The 13,991-nt window shown below is 40.4% G+C and overlaps 1 protein-coding gene across 4 annotated transcripts; it reads left to right on the top strand.

The window, feature by feature from the left end:
- The first annotated feature begins 429 nt into the window (after positions 1–429).
- Positions 430–13,955, top strand: mapk9 (mitogen-activated protein kinase 9). Of its 4 annotated transcripts, none has more exons than XM_026357782.1 (12): positions 433–623; positions 5,591–5,737; positions 6,086–6,215; positions 6,596–6,654; positions 6,916–7,054; positions 7,592–7,757; positions 9,461–9,532; positions 10,127–10,309; positions 10,810–10,934; positions 11,029–11,092; positions 11,603–11,674; positions 11,908–13,955. In XM_026357782.1, exons 2-12 carry the CDS (start codon positions 5,622–5,624, stop codon positions 12,042–12,044), a joined length of 1,263 nt encoding a protein of 420 aa, XP_026213567.1. In that variant the 5' UTR covers positions 433–623; positions 5,591–5,621; the 3' UTR covers positions 12,045–13,955. The 4 variants fall into 4 exon arrangements, 2 of the variants coding, with proteins under 2 accessions (XP_026213567.1, XP_026213568.1); XM_026357783.1 differs by lacking the exon at positions 9,461–9,532 and adding an exon at positions 8,450–8,521; XR_003298695.1 differs by lacking the exons at positions 10,810–10,934; positions 11,029–11,092; positions 11,603–11,674; positions 11,908–13,955 and adding exons at positions 8,450–8,521; positions 8,866–9,215 and having other exon boundaries at positions 431–623; positions 10,127–10,165.
- The last annotated feature ends 36 nt before the right edge of the window (positions 13,956–13,991 follow it).

Raw genomic sequence — 13,991 nt, 5'->3', positions numbered from 1 at the left:
GCAATTTAGCCTATAGTTTTGGAATCAACTACACAAAAAAACATTACGAGGCAACCACTTACTTGAACTGAAATATAATTTGCTTATTTACCTGTCATCTAGTGGAATGCAAGTGTAGTTAAGTTCTTTCCAGGGTACAGTTACAGTATGTTGTACACATGCCCATGTTTACATTGGCTACTTTATACTACAGTTAATCTACTTGACAGTGGAAATATACTCCACAGCATCTATCTTACATATTTAGTTTTTCTTTTTTACTTTTTTTTTTAATCAGACTAATAAAAGATGGTCTTATTCTACTATGAGTATTTCTATCATCAAAAAACTTTTTCCACAAACTTTTCCTAGAGAATTCTGCGCCCACCACGTCACTTTGCGCGATGACGTCACCCGCCTGTTGGCTCTCCGCTTGTTGTGGCGTCGCCTTCCTACGCACCCGCCCCTCCGAGCTGCCGCCGGAGTTAGCTAGGAACCGGAGGGACGGTCTCTCTGTCGTGACAGCCCGGCCGGTCGTTCGCCTAAACTTTTCCAAGTCTTGACTGTGCTTGAAAGGCGAAGGGAGAGAGTTTCATCTGCGCTTTCGATGCATGGGAGTGCCCTGGGAGCGGCGAAGGGAGAAGGTAGGTCCCCTCCGCTGTCGCTGCCGCCTCCTCTGCCGTACGTTGCTCCGTCCGAGCCTTCAGTTCAGCCCCCGGCCCGACGACTACCGCATTGCTGCCGACACTAGAGTGTAGGCCTCGGTAACTTTGTAAGCTACCAAACTAGATGTGAATTTATCCGGTGTTTGTCAACGTGACTTCGGCCGTGCGGACCGACGGTTGGTGACTGAGCTAAGCCGCCGACTGCCAGCGGTGCAGCGGCCGCGCTGTGTCATACGCGGGTGACTTCATACCTCTGGGTATTTGTAGGCACGCTGCGTGTGGCAGAGACGAAAGATCTCCCTTTTACTGATGGAGAAGAAGATGGGCTCGTCGGTTTAGTGATTTAGCTGTTACCTTTAGCAAGAAAAATAGCATTTGTGTACCATCGGGCCGAGTATGCTCAGGATTTCTAACCACTACCACAGTTACCACTAACACAGGTGTGGGTTTGATGAGAGCTACTGCAATACCTCTGTCTGGTTTATTTGTCGTGGTGTTTCACAGGTAAGTTGAAGCTTGACAGCAGATCAAATATGTACAGGGGATCGATCTGCCATCTCCAAAGTCTGGAGCATATCAAAAATATACAGAGGTTGTGTTAGCTAACACTTAATGGGAATCATACATGTACACACAGCAAATATATGACTGAAGGAGTGTTTGTTGTAGTACTGGCAGCACATCACATCTTTAGCATCCTACTTGAGACACAGTATGTAGTGCAGCAGCAGCTTAACTCTTTGTCCGTCCCTGTTGTGTGATTTGTTAGTCAGCTACTTCAAGATGGGATGCTGAGGCTTCAGGCCATGCTAATCTGATATCATAGCCTGCTGACTGACTCCCATCCAGCTCCCACAGCCTCCTCAGACCCCAAGGCTGGACTGGGCTGAACTGGACTGTAGTCCTGATGATGTGCTCGTGTTGTTGATGGTGATGTTTGTGTGAATCACTTGTCTCATCAACAAAATCATATTCTTATATAAGTAGAGATGAGGGCAAGAGAACAATGTCATCCTCTCATCTGTCCGTCCATATTTAAGCTCATTCCCTTGTTTCATTTTGTCAATCCATTGGCGACATATAGCTTAATGAGCCATTTTGACATTGATCTCTGTCAGTACAACATTTTGCCGGTCTGTATCTGTTTGATATTGAAATTATGAAGCACGTGGCACCCTGTATGTTTCATCAAACTAAAAGTAGTTTATTTTGCATGGTTGAATGCTGTAATATAGATTATAAATACACAATTTATAGGCAATCTTGAGAATAGTAATTGTTTCGGTTGATACTGGAGCAACTCTTGCTCAGGTTGGTGCTAGGGCAAATCTGTAGTAGGGTTGGTAGTTTGATCCCACACTGTCCACATGATGACTACTGACACTTAATTTTTGAGGCTATAAAACTGACATAAATAACATTCAATGTTATCTTCAAATCAAAGAAGTTATTTATAAATTGTCACTTTATGGAGCTCTTCAGTTGTAATGTTGTAAGTAACATTGTCACTGCTTGTTGAAGTCAACATTAGAGTTACCATTATTCAACAATTAATGTTCTGGCCCATAATGGGTTTCTGTAATCTATGTCTCATGTTAAGAGGAAGGATTTTGGACACAGTTACACCATTTGCTGGTAATTAATGTGTGGTGTTCCTGTTGGAGAAAGGATTAAGTGGATTTTTCCCACAGCTGGGAATCATGATGCTAATCAAGTCCTCTTTGAATTTGAATTCTTTCTTTGAATTTAAATTCCTATGCCTGCCTGTCACAACAATAATAGCTGTCCTCTGATTTATCCGTCTGGCTTTTAGAGCATACATGTACCAGTTTTCACCTTATTTCAGTTGTTTCCTGTCATTGTGCATACAGCGTATCTGTGCTGAGTCAACCGTACTTTTAGCATTTAGTCGTGCCGAGCTTGGCAGCAGGTGAAGTATTGTATGTGAAACTGTGCCTGCTGTTGCTAAAATGAGTTTTGGTTATGATAAATTTTCCCCTTTATAGGATTCTTTTGCTTGACGTGTCTGTTGTGAATGAGTGCACCAGACCTTTGGGTTAACAAAATGCCACTTTTAACCAATGCAGCTAAAATAGCAGAGGCTATATTTTTCTCAGAGGAAAAGAGGTTTCAGGAAATTTATTGTACATGATGTTCATTTTACTCCTGTGTTGAATCAGTGGCCTAAAACTCATGCCGCATGTCAAGGGAAGGTTTTATTTTATTTTAATTGACCACAGGCACCATATTTCCTCTGCACCTGCGTTTTAAACATTTATGCAATCATTTGGGCAAAGCTCTGCCTGTATGTCATAACTAAAACATTCATCAAATATATATCTGTCAGTGCCATTTAGTCTCACAGTGGGGATATCTTTTAGGAGGCCACAGGGAAGATGGGAGAAAACCAGAAAAGGGCAGAGGAATGAAAGCATAAAAGAATGACGAAGGAAGACAAAGTCAAGGAAAATGGATGAGCATGAAAAAGTGAAGGTGCTTGCAGCTTGCCCCAGCGAGAGGAAGCCAGCTGGACGTGCATTTGAGAAGGTGGAGAAAAAGCCGGGGAGGCACAGGAAGAAAGGAGATAGAGATGAGAAGGCTTCACTTTTCATCTGAGTAATGGCGCAGTTGCAGACCCACACCTCCCACATCTGAAGGCACTCGCATAAGAGAAACGATGGCATATTCAGCAGGGATTAAAAACCCCAGGTTATAAAGGAAATAAACAATTTTGAGCAAACCAATACAGGAAATTAGTATTATATGAACAGCATTACAGATACTACTAAAAATAACAGAGACTCTGTGGGACTGAATAGTATAATCAAATATAGACATTAACTCAGTGGGAAATAGCTCAGCAGGACGCATAAAATAACTGCTGAGATGAAAATTAACTGAATGTTGAGTGATAGTAAGTGAGAGAGTTTGTATGGCTGTGTTAACATGTTAATGTGTGAGATTTAAGAGGAGGCTGGTAAGAGACAGTTCATTTGAATTACCCAGAGCATTATTTATAAGTGAACAGTGAAAGAGTAACAATTTATTTTTCACAGCTTGTTTCATTTCCTTTTCAGAGTGAAATGTGTGTAGACTATGTTGTGTGACATAGTAAAATAACAATAATAAGCCAGTAATTAACAGGCCATTGATATCTTTTCTGACAGTTTTTTCACTAGTCTCTAGCACAGTCTCAAATGCACAGAGAAGATTTCTAGAGACAAGCAGTTACTCTGGAAGAGCTGGACAGGGCCGTAAAAGGTCCTTAACCCATTAGTAGGACCAGTATCTGCTCCTTTGTGCAAGGAGGAACAGGAATAGCACTGTCAGAGCCCTACAGAATGACCTCCAGCAGGCCACTGGTGTGAATCTCTCTAACCAAACAACCAGAAACAGACTTCATGAGGGTTGCCTGAGGGCCAAACGCTCTCTAGTGCGCCCTGTGCTCACCCCCTGGCACCGTGGAGGTTGATTTGCCATAGAACACCACAATTGCCTCACCTAAATCCAAACGAACACCTCTGGGACATTATGTTTTGGTTCATCCAATGCTGCCAGGTTGCACCTCAGACTGTTCAGGAGCTCAGTGGTGTCCTGATCCAGATCTGGGAGAAGATACCCCTGGGCATCATCTGTCGTCTCATTAGGAACATACCCTGCTGTTGTCAGGCATCCATACAATCACGTGTGGGCCATACAAAGTACTGATTACCCATTTGAGTTGCTGGAATGAAATTTCAGTAAAATGAACTAACCTGCTGCATAATTTTCCACTTAGATTTTCAGGGTGTCTTTGAATTCAGCCCTCTTTAGATTGACCATTTTAATTTCTATCAAACGATGTTGCATCCTTTTGTTCCTAAGGCATCACCCAGTTTATATTAGTAAAAGTATCCAGCATTATTTTTTCCCCATCAAAATGTGTTGTGTTTTCAAAGTGTTCCTTTAATTTTTTTTAGCAGTGTATTTTGATATATTTAATATATAATCATTTCAGAGTTGAGCTTGATAACAGTTGAGTCGGTCAAGTGACAGCTGGTCCATTGACGCCCTGTAGCTCACTTCTCCCTCACTGAAGGTCTTTCCAAAGCTGTCACCGTGTCAAAGCTAAGACTGAGTAGCGTTACAATTTAAGCAGCCTGTGATGTTTTCTGGCTCTGTTTCATCATAAATTCTTTTCTTTTTAGCACTCTTACTCTCTGACCATGAAAGCCAGTACATACTTGTGTCCTTGGTGCCTGTCAGACAGATGAGGCTAAAATATCAGACTTTATTTAACCTGTAGCTGTTTTCTGAAGGAATGACAAACGGCCATGACTGCTCGCTGTTGCATAGCTACACAATTGTGTGTTCTCGCCCACACACACATACACTCACATATCCTGGCCAAGAATAATACTCCTCCTCCACTTCCTGCCTCATGAATCAGTGCTAACACAAATTTTTGTTCAGAAATGTGTATCAATTACCATACGCTTAGCCAGTACTCATTTCAGTGTAAACACTTGTACTCATATTTAATGTAGATCAGAGAATAATGGGCAAACTCAAACCTAATGCTGCCAGCATGAGTGTGCAAGCATGACCTTAGAGATAGCAGTAAGAGCTGTGGGAACTTCAAGCTGTCAGCTACCTCTGTTCTCAACTACACACACAGACCAAAACCTTTTATGGTGTTGACTGTTACCCTTGTCAAACAAATAAGATGAACAGAAAGCAGTGATAGATTGTTTGGCCTTAGACTGGGCTGAAAAAGGAGCAAGGGATGCTTCAGACGGATGGTCTGAAAATTTGATGAAGGTTTCACCTTCCTTTTGATAGTATAATCGCATCAATACAGGTGTGTTAATATGCTATGACTCGCTTGCTCACTATATGGTGAGTTTGTGTACAATTAAGCTGCCTGGGTGTTTATCTGTGTGTATGTCTGTGTGTGCCCTCCGCAGACAGCGCTGGTGGTCCTCACTGTTCAGCAGGATGAGTGAGACAGAGGGCCAGTTCTACAGCGTGCAGGTGGGAGACTCCACCTTCACTGTACTCAAGCGCTACCAGCAGCTCCGCGCCATTGGCTCCGGGGCCCAGGGCATTGTCTGGTGAGAGGCTTTATTATTAACAATTTTCAGACCGAGTAACCAGCCAGGATTAATGGCAACGACTGACATTTCCTAATTGCTTATTCAGTCTGTCTGTCCTCTGACCAGATACAGTACCTTTGACTATAAACCAGATTGCCATTAACCCCTAACATCATGTTTTCTTTGACTTTCTTGTTATGTGGATTTAAAGTGTAAACAATTATACATATATAACATTCTTCTTCACTTGTTAACGATGTTCAGGGTGACCAGCTGTTATCGCCCTGGAAACAACTTTTGGTACCTGTGCCTGTTCCTTTTTAACCTTTACCTCTGTGTTCCCTCCTCTGTACAATGTGTGACCAGCTCTGCGATGGATACAGTCCTCGGTATACCAGTAGCAGTGAAAAAGCTGTGTCGGCCCTTCCAGAACCAGACCCATGCTAAACGTGCCTACAGGGAGCTGGTACTTCTCAAATGTGTCAATCACAAAAATGTAAGTCTTATAAAGGGTGATTAAAACTGCTTGCACCTTAAAATGTAATTTTTATGTCTGTATGTTCTCTTTATATTGTTTCATTGGGCACTTGAAGTGATTAAGTTAACAATCACTTTCATTGTTCAGTAGGACACTGGAAGTGACTGGCAGCGAAAGCCTAAAACCACTTAATTGTCTGTCAGATTATAGAAACTACAAACTTGAGAACATAAATAGATTTCTGCAGTGTTGATAAAGTTTCTTGCTCAAAGTGAAATAATCCAGACAATCCCTCTTAGAGTGCTGTCCTCAGTTGGCTAGCTTTCCACGGTGAAGTGAATGCACTGTAGATGAGAAAGTAACAGAGTGGACTAATGGCCTGTCTCTCTGCTTTGCAGATCATCCGTCTGATCAATGTGTTCACGCCTCAGAAGTCCCTGGAGGAATTCCAGGATCTGTGAGTGACAGTGGAGATTTTGTGGCTTTAATGATCTACTCTGTAGTTGTTTTTGCTTTCTTTTGAATTCAGATATTTGAGCTGATGATTTTCTCTTAGTGTTTTCCTCAGTTTAACAGGCATCCTTCTGTTTTGCTCTAAGTTGCTTTTATATTCTTTCCCCACTTTTATGCACTTATTTCTTTGTGCCTATTTTTCTTGTTATGCTTTTTCTCACACTTCTATCCCTTATCTCCCATGTTCTTATTTTGTTATCACTAGGTACCTAGTGATGGAGCTGATGGATGCCAGTCTATGCCAGGTGATCCACATGGACCTGGACCATGAGAGGATGTCCTACCTGCTCTACCAGATCCTTTGTGGCATCAGACACCTGCACTCTGCTGGTATCATCCACAGGGTGAGTATGTGGAATAATTATGCTGTGGGTTAGCAAAGTTGATATGTTTCATACAAATATCTGGATCAAAATCAGTGTTTCACTTTCCTACTGTGGTTGAAAACTTCAGATTTGTTATGCCTCTGTTGGCTGTGGTCAGAAGCAGGCACACCCAGCAGTGACATTGCAGTTTAATGGTACACCCTGAGCAACAGGTCTACTGAAATCGGAAATCTACGGATTTTCACCTTATGTTAATTTGCAGTTTAATTAAGTTAATTAAATATAGTTATAGTTCTAATTATTTGTTAACATGAACATTTTACATTAGAAAATGACCTTGGTCAAGGAGTTTTTCATCAGCAAAGCATCATTTCTTTGATTTTAAAATTGCAATAAAAGAATTTGATCCAGTTGCTTAAATGCAACATTTTCACCAAAATAATTGGCATCCATTCACATTTTTCACCAGCTAATATCTGTATGGAAGGAAATACCTCAAAGATAATGTTTTTGTGTGTATGTTTCTATAGATTCATAGATTTTCTATCCCCACAGGACCTAAAGCCCAGTAACATTGTGGTGAAGTCAGATTGCACTCTGAAGATTTTGGACTTTGGCCTGGCTCGGACGGCCTGCACTAACTTCATGATGACCCCGTATGTGGTGACCAGATACTATCGTGCCCCAGAGGTCATACTGGGCATGAAGTATAAGGAGAACGGTGAGCAAGATAAACAGGCAGCTGTCTTAATACAGTACTTAAATACTTGTGTTTCTTCTATCTCTAAAAGCATGGCATTTGTTGAGAGATAATTATAATAGATGAAAGAAGAAATAAAACTCGAATGTAAGTAGAATTATAAGATTCATCTGACATTATATAGCAGTGTAACACGTGTGCAGGGAAAGAAAATGATTAACAGTTCAGAAATTATACACAAGATAACAGTTTATTCTTTGTGTTCAGATATAATTCATCATTCATATTCATATCCACCACCTTTGTGACAAACTTAATAAGTTGTTTTCCAGTGCTCCAATAAAATAGATTAGTTATATTTGACTGTGGAATCTAATAGTCATCTTTACTAGTTTATATGTGTGTCTCATATGCTAATTTTACTCTTAAACACATCTTGTCTACGATGCACAAAGTATAAAACAGAGGAAAGCAGGAGGTCATTTAAAAACAGTATTATGATTGCAGGGTTTGTCCAACACAACATGGAGGTATATTACAGAAATACAGATGGTGCAGGCTGTTAGAAGTTCACTTATAACAACTCTGCCTACAGTACAGATTCACAGTTCTTTGATGCAGTATGTCTTGGGTTCTAGCTAGTTACTAGCTGTGGTTTGTTCCTTATCAATGATGACAGTCACTGTCTTTTTTATGCCACAACGCTGCTGCAGTGGATCTGTGGTCGGTTGGCTGCATAATGGCTGAAATGATCTCTCACAAAATCCTCTTCCCTGGAAAGGACTGTATCCTTCCTTTTTGTCTTCCCAAGCCGTTCCCTTGGAGGCGAAATACATCTATATGTTGTATCAGATAGAAAGAGAAAGTTTGAGAATCACCCGGTTAAATGTTTTACAGTGAAATAAAACTAGCTGAAGAGATGGGGTACATAAACCTGCCAGTTGAGTTGATCATATATATTTTTTTTTTTTTACTAAAGCACAAGCACAAGTATCATAAAACCGGAAGAACTAATTAGGTCAACAGGAAAGTCTTTTTTAAGAGCATAGCTACAGTTAAATACTATAACTTGTCAAAACTTTCTGATTCATGCATTGTGTGTGTTGACTTAGCCCAAAGTGCTCTGTAGTGATCTGGGGTTGTTTTTGCAGCACAGAACACTTTCAGCTTCCCAGAAACTAAAACAGGAGGAAGAGAGGAGTTAATGGCTGTTTGCCACATATAAATGCACTAAAGCAAACAGTCAACTCAGAGAGAGAGAGAGAGAGAAACTGCATCCTACTTTGCTGAGCACCTACACTCACACACAGGGAGAGAGAGAGCGAGCAACAGCTGTGTAAACTGATAAGAAAAAAGGCCTGGAAGGCTGTGTCTGGTTACCACGCCAGCGCAAGAAAGAAGAAGAAAGGCAGCCCCAAGATGAATATGATGAAAGCATCAGGCCGTGGCACATTTAGAGGATGGACCAAAATAACAAGAGTTGGTGTATCTGAATGTTTGTCATTCAGATTTAAACTATGGACCATGTTGTTCATCCGCAGAAATTCCATAAATAATTTTACTGTGCTTTTTATTATGTGGTTGATGTTACGTTATGATTTTTATTTGATATCTTTCCTGTGTGTGTGTGTGTGTGTGTGTGTGTGTGTGTGTGTGTGTGTGTGTGTGTGTGTGTGTGTGTGTGTGTGTGTGTGTGTGTGTGTGTGTGTGCTCTCTGTTCACAGTGGACATCTGGTCAGTGGGGTGTATCATGGGAGAGATGGTAAAGGGTAGCGTCATCTTCCAGGGCACCGACCGTATCCTTCCCCGCTCTCACAGTCTCTGTCCCACTCGTTCTTCCCTCACTCTCCACCAGACCTCCATTTAGCATGAAGTATCTCATTCATCTTGGCAGTGTTCTTGTTTTATGGTTCTCCTTGCAATACTCGCTGCCTTTTGAGCATTTTCTGTTTAATAGAACCTCTCAAGATTTCCAGCAGACCTCAATTCAAAAAGGTCTTTGTGAGTTTCCTGCCCTTTTCAGTGACAGTTAATCTGTGAAGTTGTTGTCCAAATAGCCATAATCCATTTAATTGATAGAAGGAATCAAATGGAAGAGATTCAAATCATTTGCATATATATTGGCTATTTCTCTGTCTCTAATGGGTTTGGTCACCTCTTCATTCACCAGCTTCTTTCGGTGGCACTGTCTATTTACAGCTGAGCAACAGAATGGATGGTGTGATTCTGGGATAAATTGCTTTCCATCTGTGGGAGTATTAGCTTTTTACTGCAGTTCTTGAATGTGCTTATGTGTCATTTTTGGTAACATGGGCATACATGTGTTTTTCTTTGCATGGCTTATATATGTATGTACAATTATGTTTTTCCATAACAAGCATTTTGTCCAGACATTGACCAGTGGAATAAGGTAATTGAGGTTCTAGGCACGCCTAGTCTGGAGTTTATGAACCGACTGATGGAGACCGTGAGGAACTATGTGATGAACAAGCCACAGTATCCTGGAGTCAGCTTTGCTGAGCTTTTCCCTGACTGGGCCTTTCCTTCTGACTCAGAACACGACAAACTAAAAAGTAAGAATTTTGAATGCTAACATATCCATGATTGAATGTAAAGTAAGTCAGTATTTCAAAGCTTAAATACTTGTTTTTAATCTTTACCAATGACACAGCCCTTTATGTACATGTACAGGATATCTCATATAGTATATACAGTACTTATATAGTGTAGTTATAGAAAATAAGGGCATCCATGAGCTAACAATATTTGTCTGCAGTATACTGATGTAAGGAGACATTTCTCAACAGAATTACAGAGACATAGAAGTTGAAAACTGGACTTCTTGTACTACTAGTTCATAGAATGACCATGCAGGTCAAAAGTTTTCTGCCCTGATTTGTGGCATTAAGGGCTGGAGATCACATCACTGAAACAAGAGAACAAATCTTGACAATCCCTGAGATGCTACCCAACACTGCAAGGCAAAGCAATCGGTTCTCTCATGAAGACTGCTTAAATGAGGTCATAGTTCTATTTCCATAGTAACGATGTTGTTCCTCTGTTGCCATAACAGCAGGTCAGGCGCGGGACCTGCTGTCCAAAATGCTGGTCATTGATCCTGAATGCCGCATCTCTGTAGAAGAAGCCCTCAATCACCCCTACATTCACGTGTGGTACGATCCAGCAGAGGCCGATGCGGTGAGGCGACTGTTCCATATGTGGCAGTTCAGTGGGGCGGCTCTTTGATGTGTGTGACTTTGCTATGATATATATCTTTCTGTTTGTGTCATAGCCTCCTCCTCAGATTTCAGATAAGCAGCTGGAAGAGAGAGAGCACACCATAGAGCAATGGAAAGGTAGGATACAGTGCCCTCTAGGTAAAGATGTGAGCAGTGCAGCTGAACTTTTTTCATTAAATGCACAGGCAACTTGTGAATTAAAAATAAAGATTCTTCTCTTTCACTGCACAGGTGATCAGATAATGTAGGACACTATAGCTGTTTCAGTTGCAAATAAAAAGTAGATATGACACAAATATCCCAAAAGAACAAGCTGCAGACCTGCTTCCTGTTTCACAATAGTTTACACTCGTGGTAAGAGGAGAATAACAGAGGATGTTAATGCAGTAAGCTGTTTGGGTTTAGGCTTATGTCTAATAGCTGTTAACAATAAAATATGTGTAAAATTTGTCTAAAACTAACAGATATATCATTGTCATTGCCTCATGCAATACATTGGTAAGTGATTTAGTGCAAAGGACAAAAAAAGGTTATTAATATGGACTATATTTAGTTTCCTCTACTTTAAAATCTACTCTACAGATCTACAGTACATAATGAGGGCATTAATTTTTTATTTCCCCACAGAACTCATTTATGAAGAGGTGATTGACTGGGAAGAGAGGAACAAGAATGGTCTGATGAAAGAAGATTGTTCAGGTACGTACATGCACTATCTTCTGTCATTATCAGCTTTCAGTCATTACCTTTAAATTGGGTATTAAGCTTTAATAAAGAGTGATGTTAGAGTCTGGTTTCCTGAAATATCTTATTATGGTCTGTCCCAATAAAAAAAAAAAAGCATAGGAAATGTATAAAATAATATTTTTATTTGTAAAAGTACCTAAGCTTTGCACCATCTGGATCCCTCCATTGTGTGTGTCATGTATCAGATGTGGTGTCAGGTTCGGCCTCCCAGTCGTCCTCAGCCAACGACATCTCGTCCATGTCCACGGAGCACACCTTGGCTTCGGACACAGATAGCAGCAGCATTGACACACTGACGGGACCGCTGGACGAGAGTCAGTGAACAGTAACGCGTTTGCCTCAACCCCTCAATTTCAGATATCCAACTTTCAATCAGCTATCATCTTCTTTACTTTAATTTCCTCCCTCCTTTCCTGTTTTTTTTTTCCTTCAGTTATTTGTGTCCTCTTTAACCTCAACAAATAGGTCTATTTTTCTATTTTATTTCCCTGTGTGATCTGGTGGATCTTGTTGGTCCTTTTCAACTGCTACCTAGAAGTCAAAGCTATCTATGCTATGTGTTGGGTCAAAGGTGTATCTTTCTTTGTGGATATTGTTTAACTTGATCAAATCTATTTTATGTATGCATCCGTCTTGATTTTCAGGTTTCTTGGAGAGTAGATTGGGGATTGTTGTTTGTTCTCTATGCCTGTATCATAGTTTTATTTTTTTAGCAAATATTACATTCAGACCAGAGGTTAATGTCATCAAACTAGAGCAAATTCGCACTGAACATTGACCACAGCTGCCAGCTGCTCTCATGCATGTTATGCCAATAAGAACAAAAGCTTATCATAGATCGATCACACCAACTATCTGATATTCGTCTGATGATCAAACACTAATCTGAAGTTTGATCGATTCTTTAGCTAGCTCGCAGTATTGCCAATCACCACAGTGGTGCTTTCTGCACAGTGTTTTTTACTTCATTGGCTTGAGTGATGTGGATTTGAGCTTTTTCTCCTGACAGCAAGGAGAAGCTGTGGTTGCAGTGTTAGTTTTATTACAAATGATGTACTGTATGTAAAGATGTCAAGATCTGACACTCATAGTGGCTGTAGACCCTTTCATTACAAATAGATCAAATGTGCTTGTTTTGTTAATAAAGTGATATCTGTAGAACTATATATTACAGACATCCTCATCTGACATAAGGTACTTACTCTCAATGTGTATATCAAAAGAAAATCGCAATCCTGTAAATTTTGGAGAGGCAAAAAGATACATGTAGTTTATTTTTGTGTTACTTGCAAAATGTTGCACACAATCGTATCAAGGCCCATGGAAATAAAACCCCCTTGTCAAAACATTTCACGAACTAATCCATGCATGGGCTGCTCCTTTATAGACCATTCCATTAGTGCTGGGATAGTAACAAATTTAATCATTTAGGACACACATAAAGGTGGCAGTAAAACACAAATAATGGTGTTCAACTTGCATGAAGGCATAAACAAAGCCTATAAAATACTATAGTTCCTCTTATAGAGAGGAATCCATTCAGGACAGTTCGTCTACTTACAGTACCTTGATGTTCTTGGCTCTGAAAGTCTGTTTGAGAGATGTTGTCTTTTTTTGCCTTGTAAGCCTACATGTGTGTATATGTTATCACAATGTACTGTGCAGCACTCTCCGTTATATTTGAGTCATCCTTAAAGACAGCAGTCATCCGTCTGCTGTAGAGGCAGAGTGTATGGAGGAAGATGGCACAGCAACAAGAAAGCATAAAGGCTTTAAAATGGAGATGCGACTGACTGACATTCAAACTAAAAGATGAACCTCGGAAATGGACTGTGGAGCTGCTTTTTGCAGAACTGATTGCACAGTATGATGGACATGCAGAAATATGACACTATATGGAGTCACCACCACTATATTTTCCTTTTTAAAAACAAAAAACAAAACACAACCTTATTCTTTCAGTCATGCCTTAAACGACCTGAGGAGTGGCCACTCCCAAACATCTTTTAAGATGAGGACTGAGCATGATGGTGCTCAGAACATCTCGTGTGTTTACCATTTAAAATGCTCTGTTGTATACACTGTACATCTCACATTTTTGCTCGGTTTGTTCCTCTTTTCTTTTCCCCAGAGATGTCCTGTTTGATTGAAATGGTCACAATACTATCACTTGGCCAACATCTTTTGCCCTGACGCAACTAATAAAGTGGACATCAGTGATTCATTTTTCTCAGCCATACTGTTTTGTGCATATGTATTTTATAAGGAA

This window comes from Anabas testudineus, chromosome 10 (genome assembly GCF_900324465.2).
Source record: "Anabas testudineus chromosome 10, fAnaTes1.2, whole genome shotgun sequence".
Taxonomy (NCBI): Eukaryota; Metazoa; Chordata; class Actinopteri; order Anabantiformes; family Anabantidae; genus Anabas; species Anabas testudineus.
The sequence above is the reverse complement of the archived record's forward strand: the minus strand, read 5'-3'. Positions and strand labels throughout refer to the sequence as shown.

Bases quoted from the DNA above. Each gene is read 5' to 3' on its own strand.
- mapk9 (XM_026357782.1), top strand. From the start codon at position 5,622: ATGAGTGAGACAGAGGGCCAGTTCTACAGCGTGCAGGTGGGAGACTCC. The intron at 5,738-6,085 runs GTGAGAGGCTTT...ATGTGTGACCAG, and splicing joins GGGGCCCAGGGCATTGTCTG to CTCTGCGATGGATACAGTCC. The intron at 11,675-11,907 runs GTACGTACATGC...GTCATGTATCAG, and splicing joins GATGAAAGAAGATTGTTCAG to ATGTGGTGTCAGGTTCGGCC.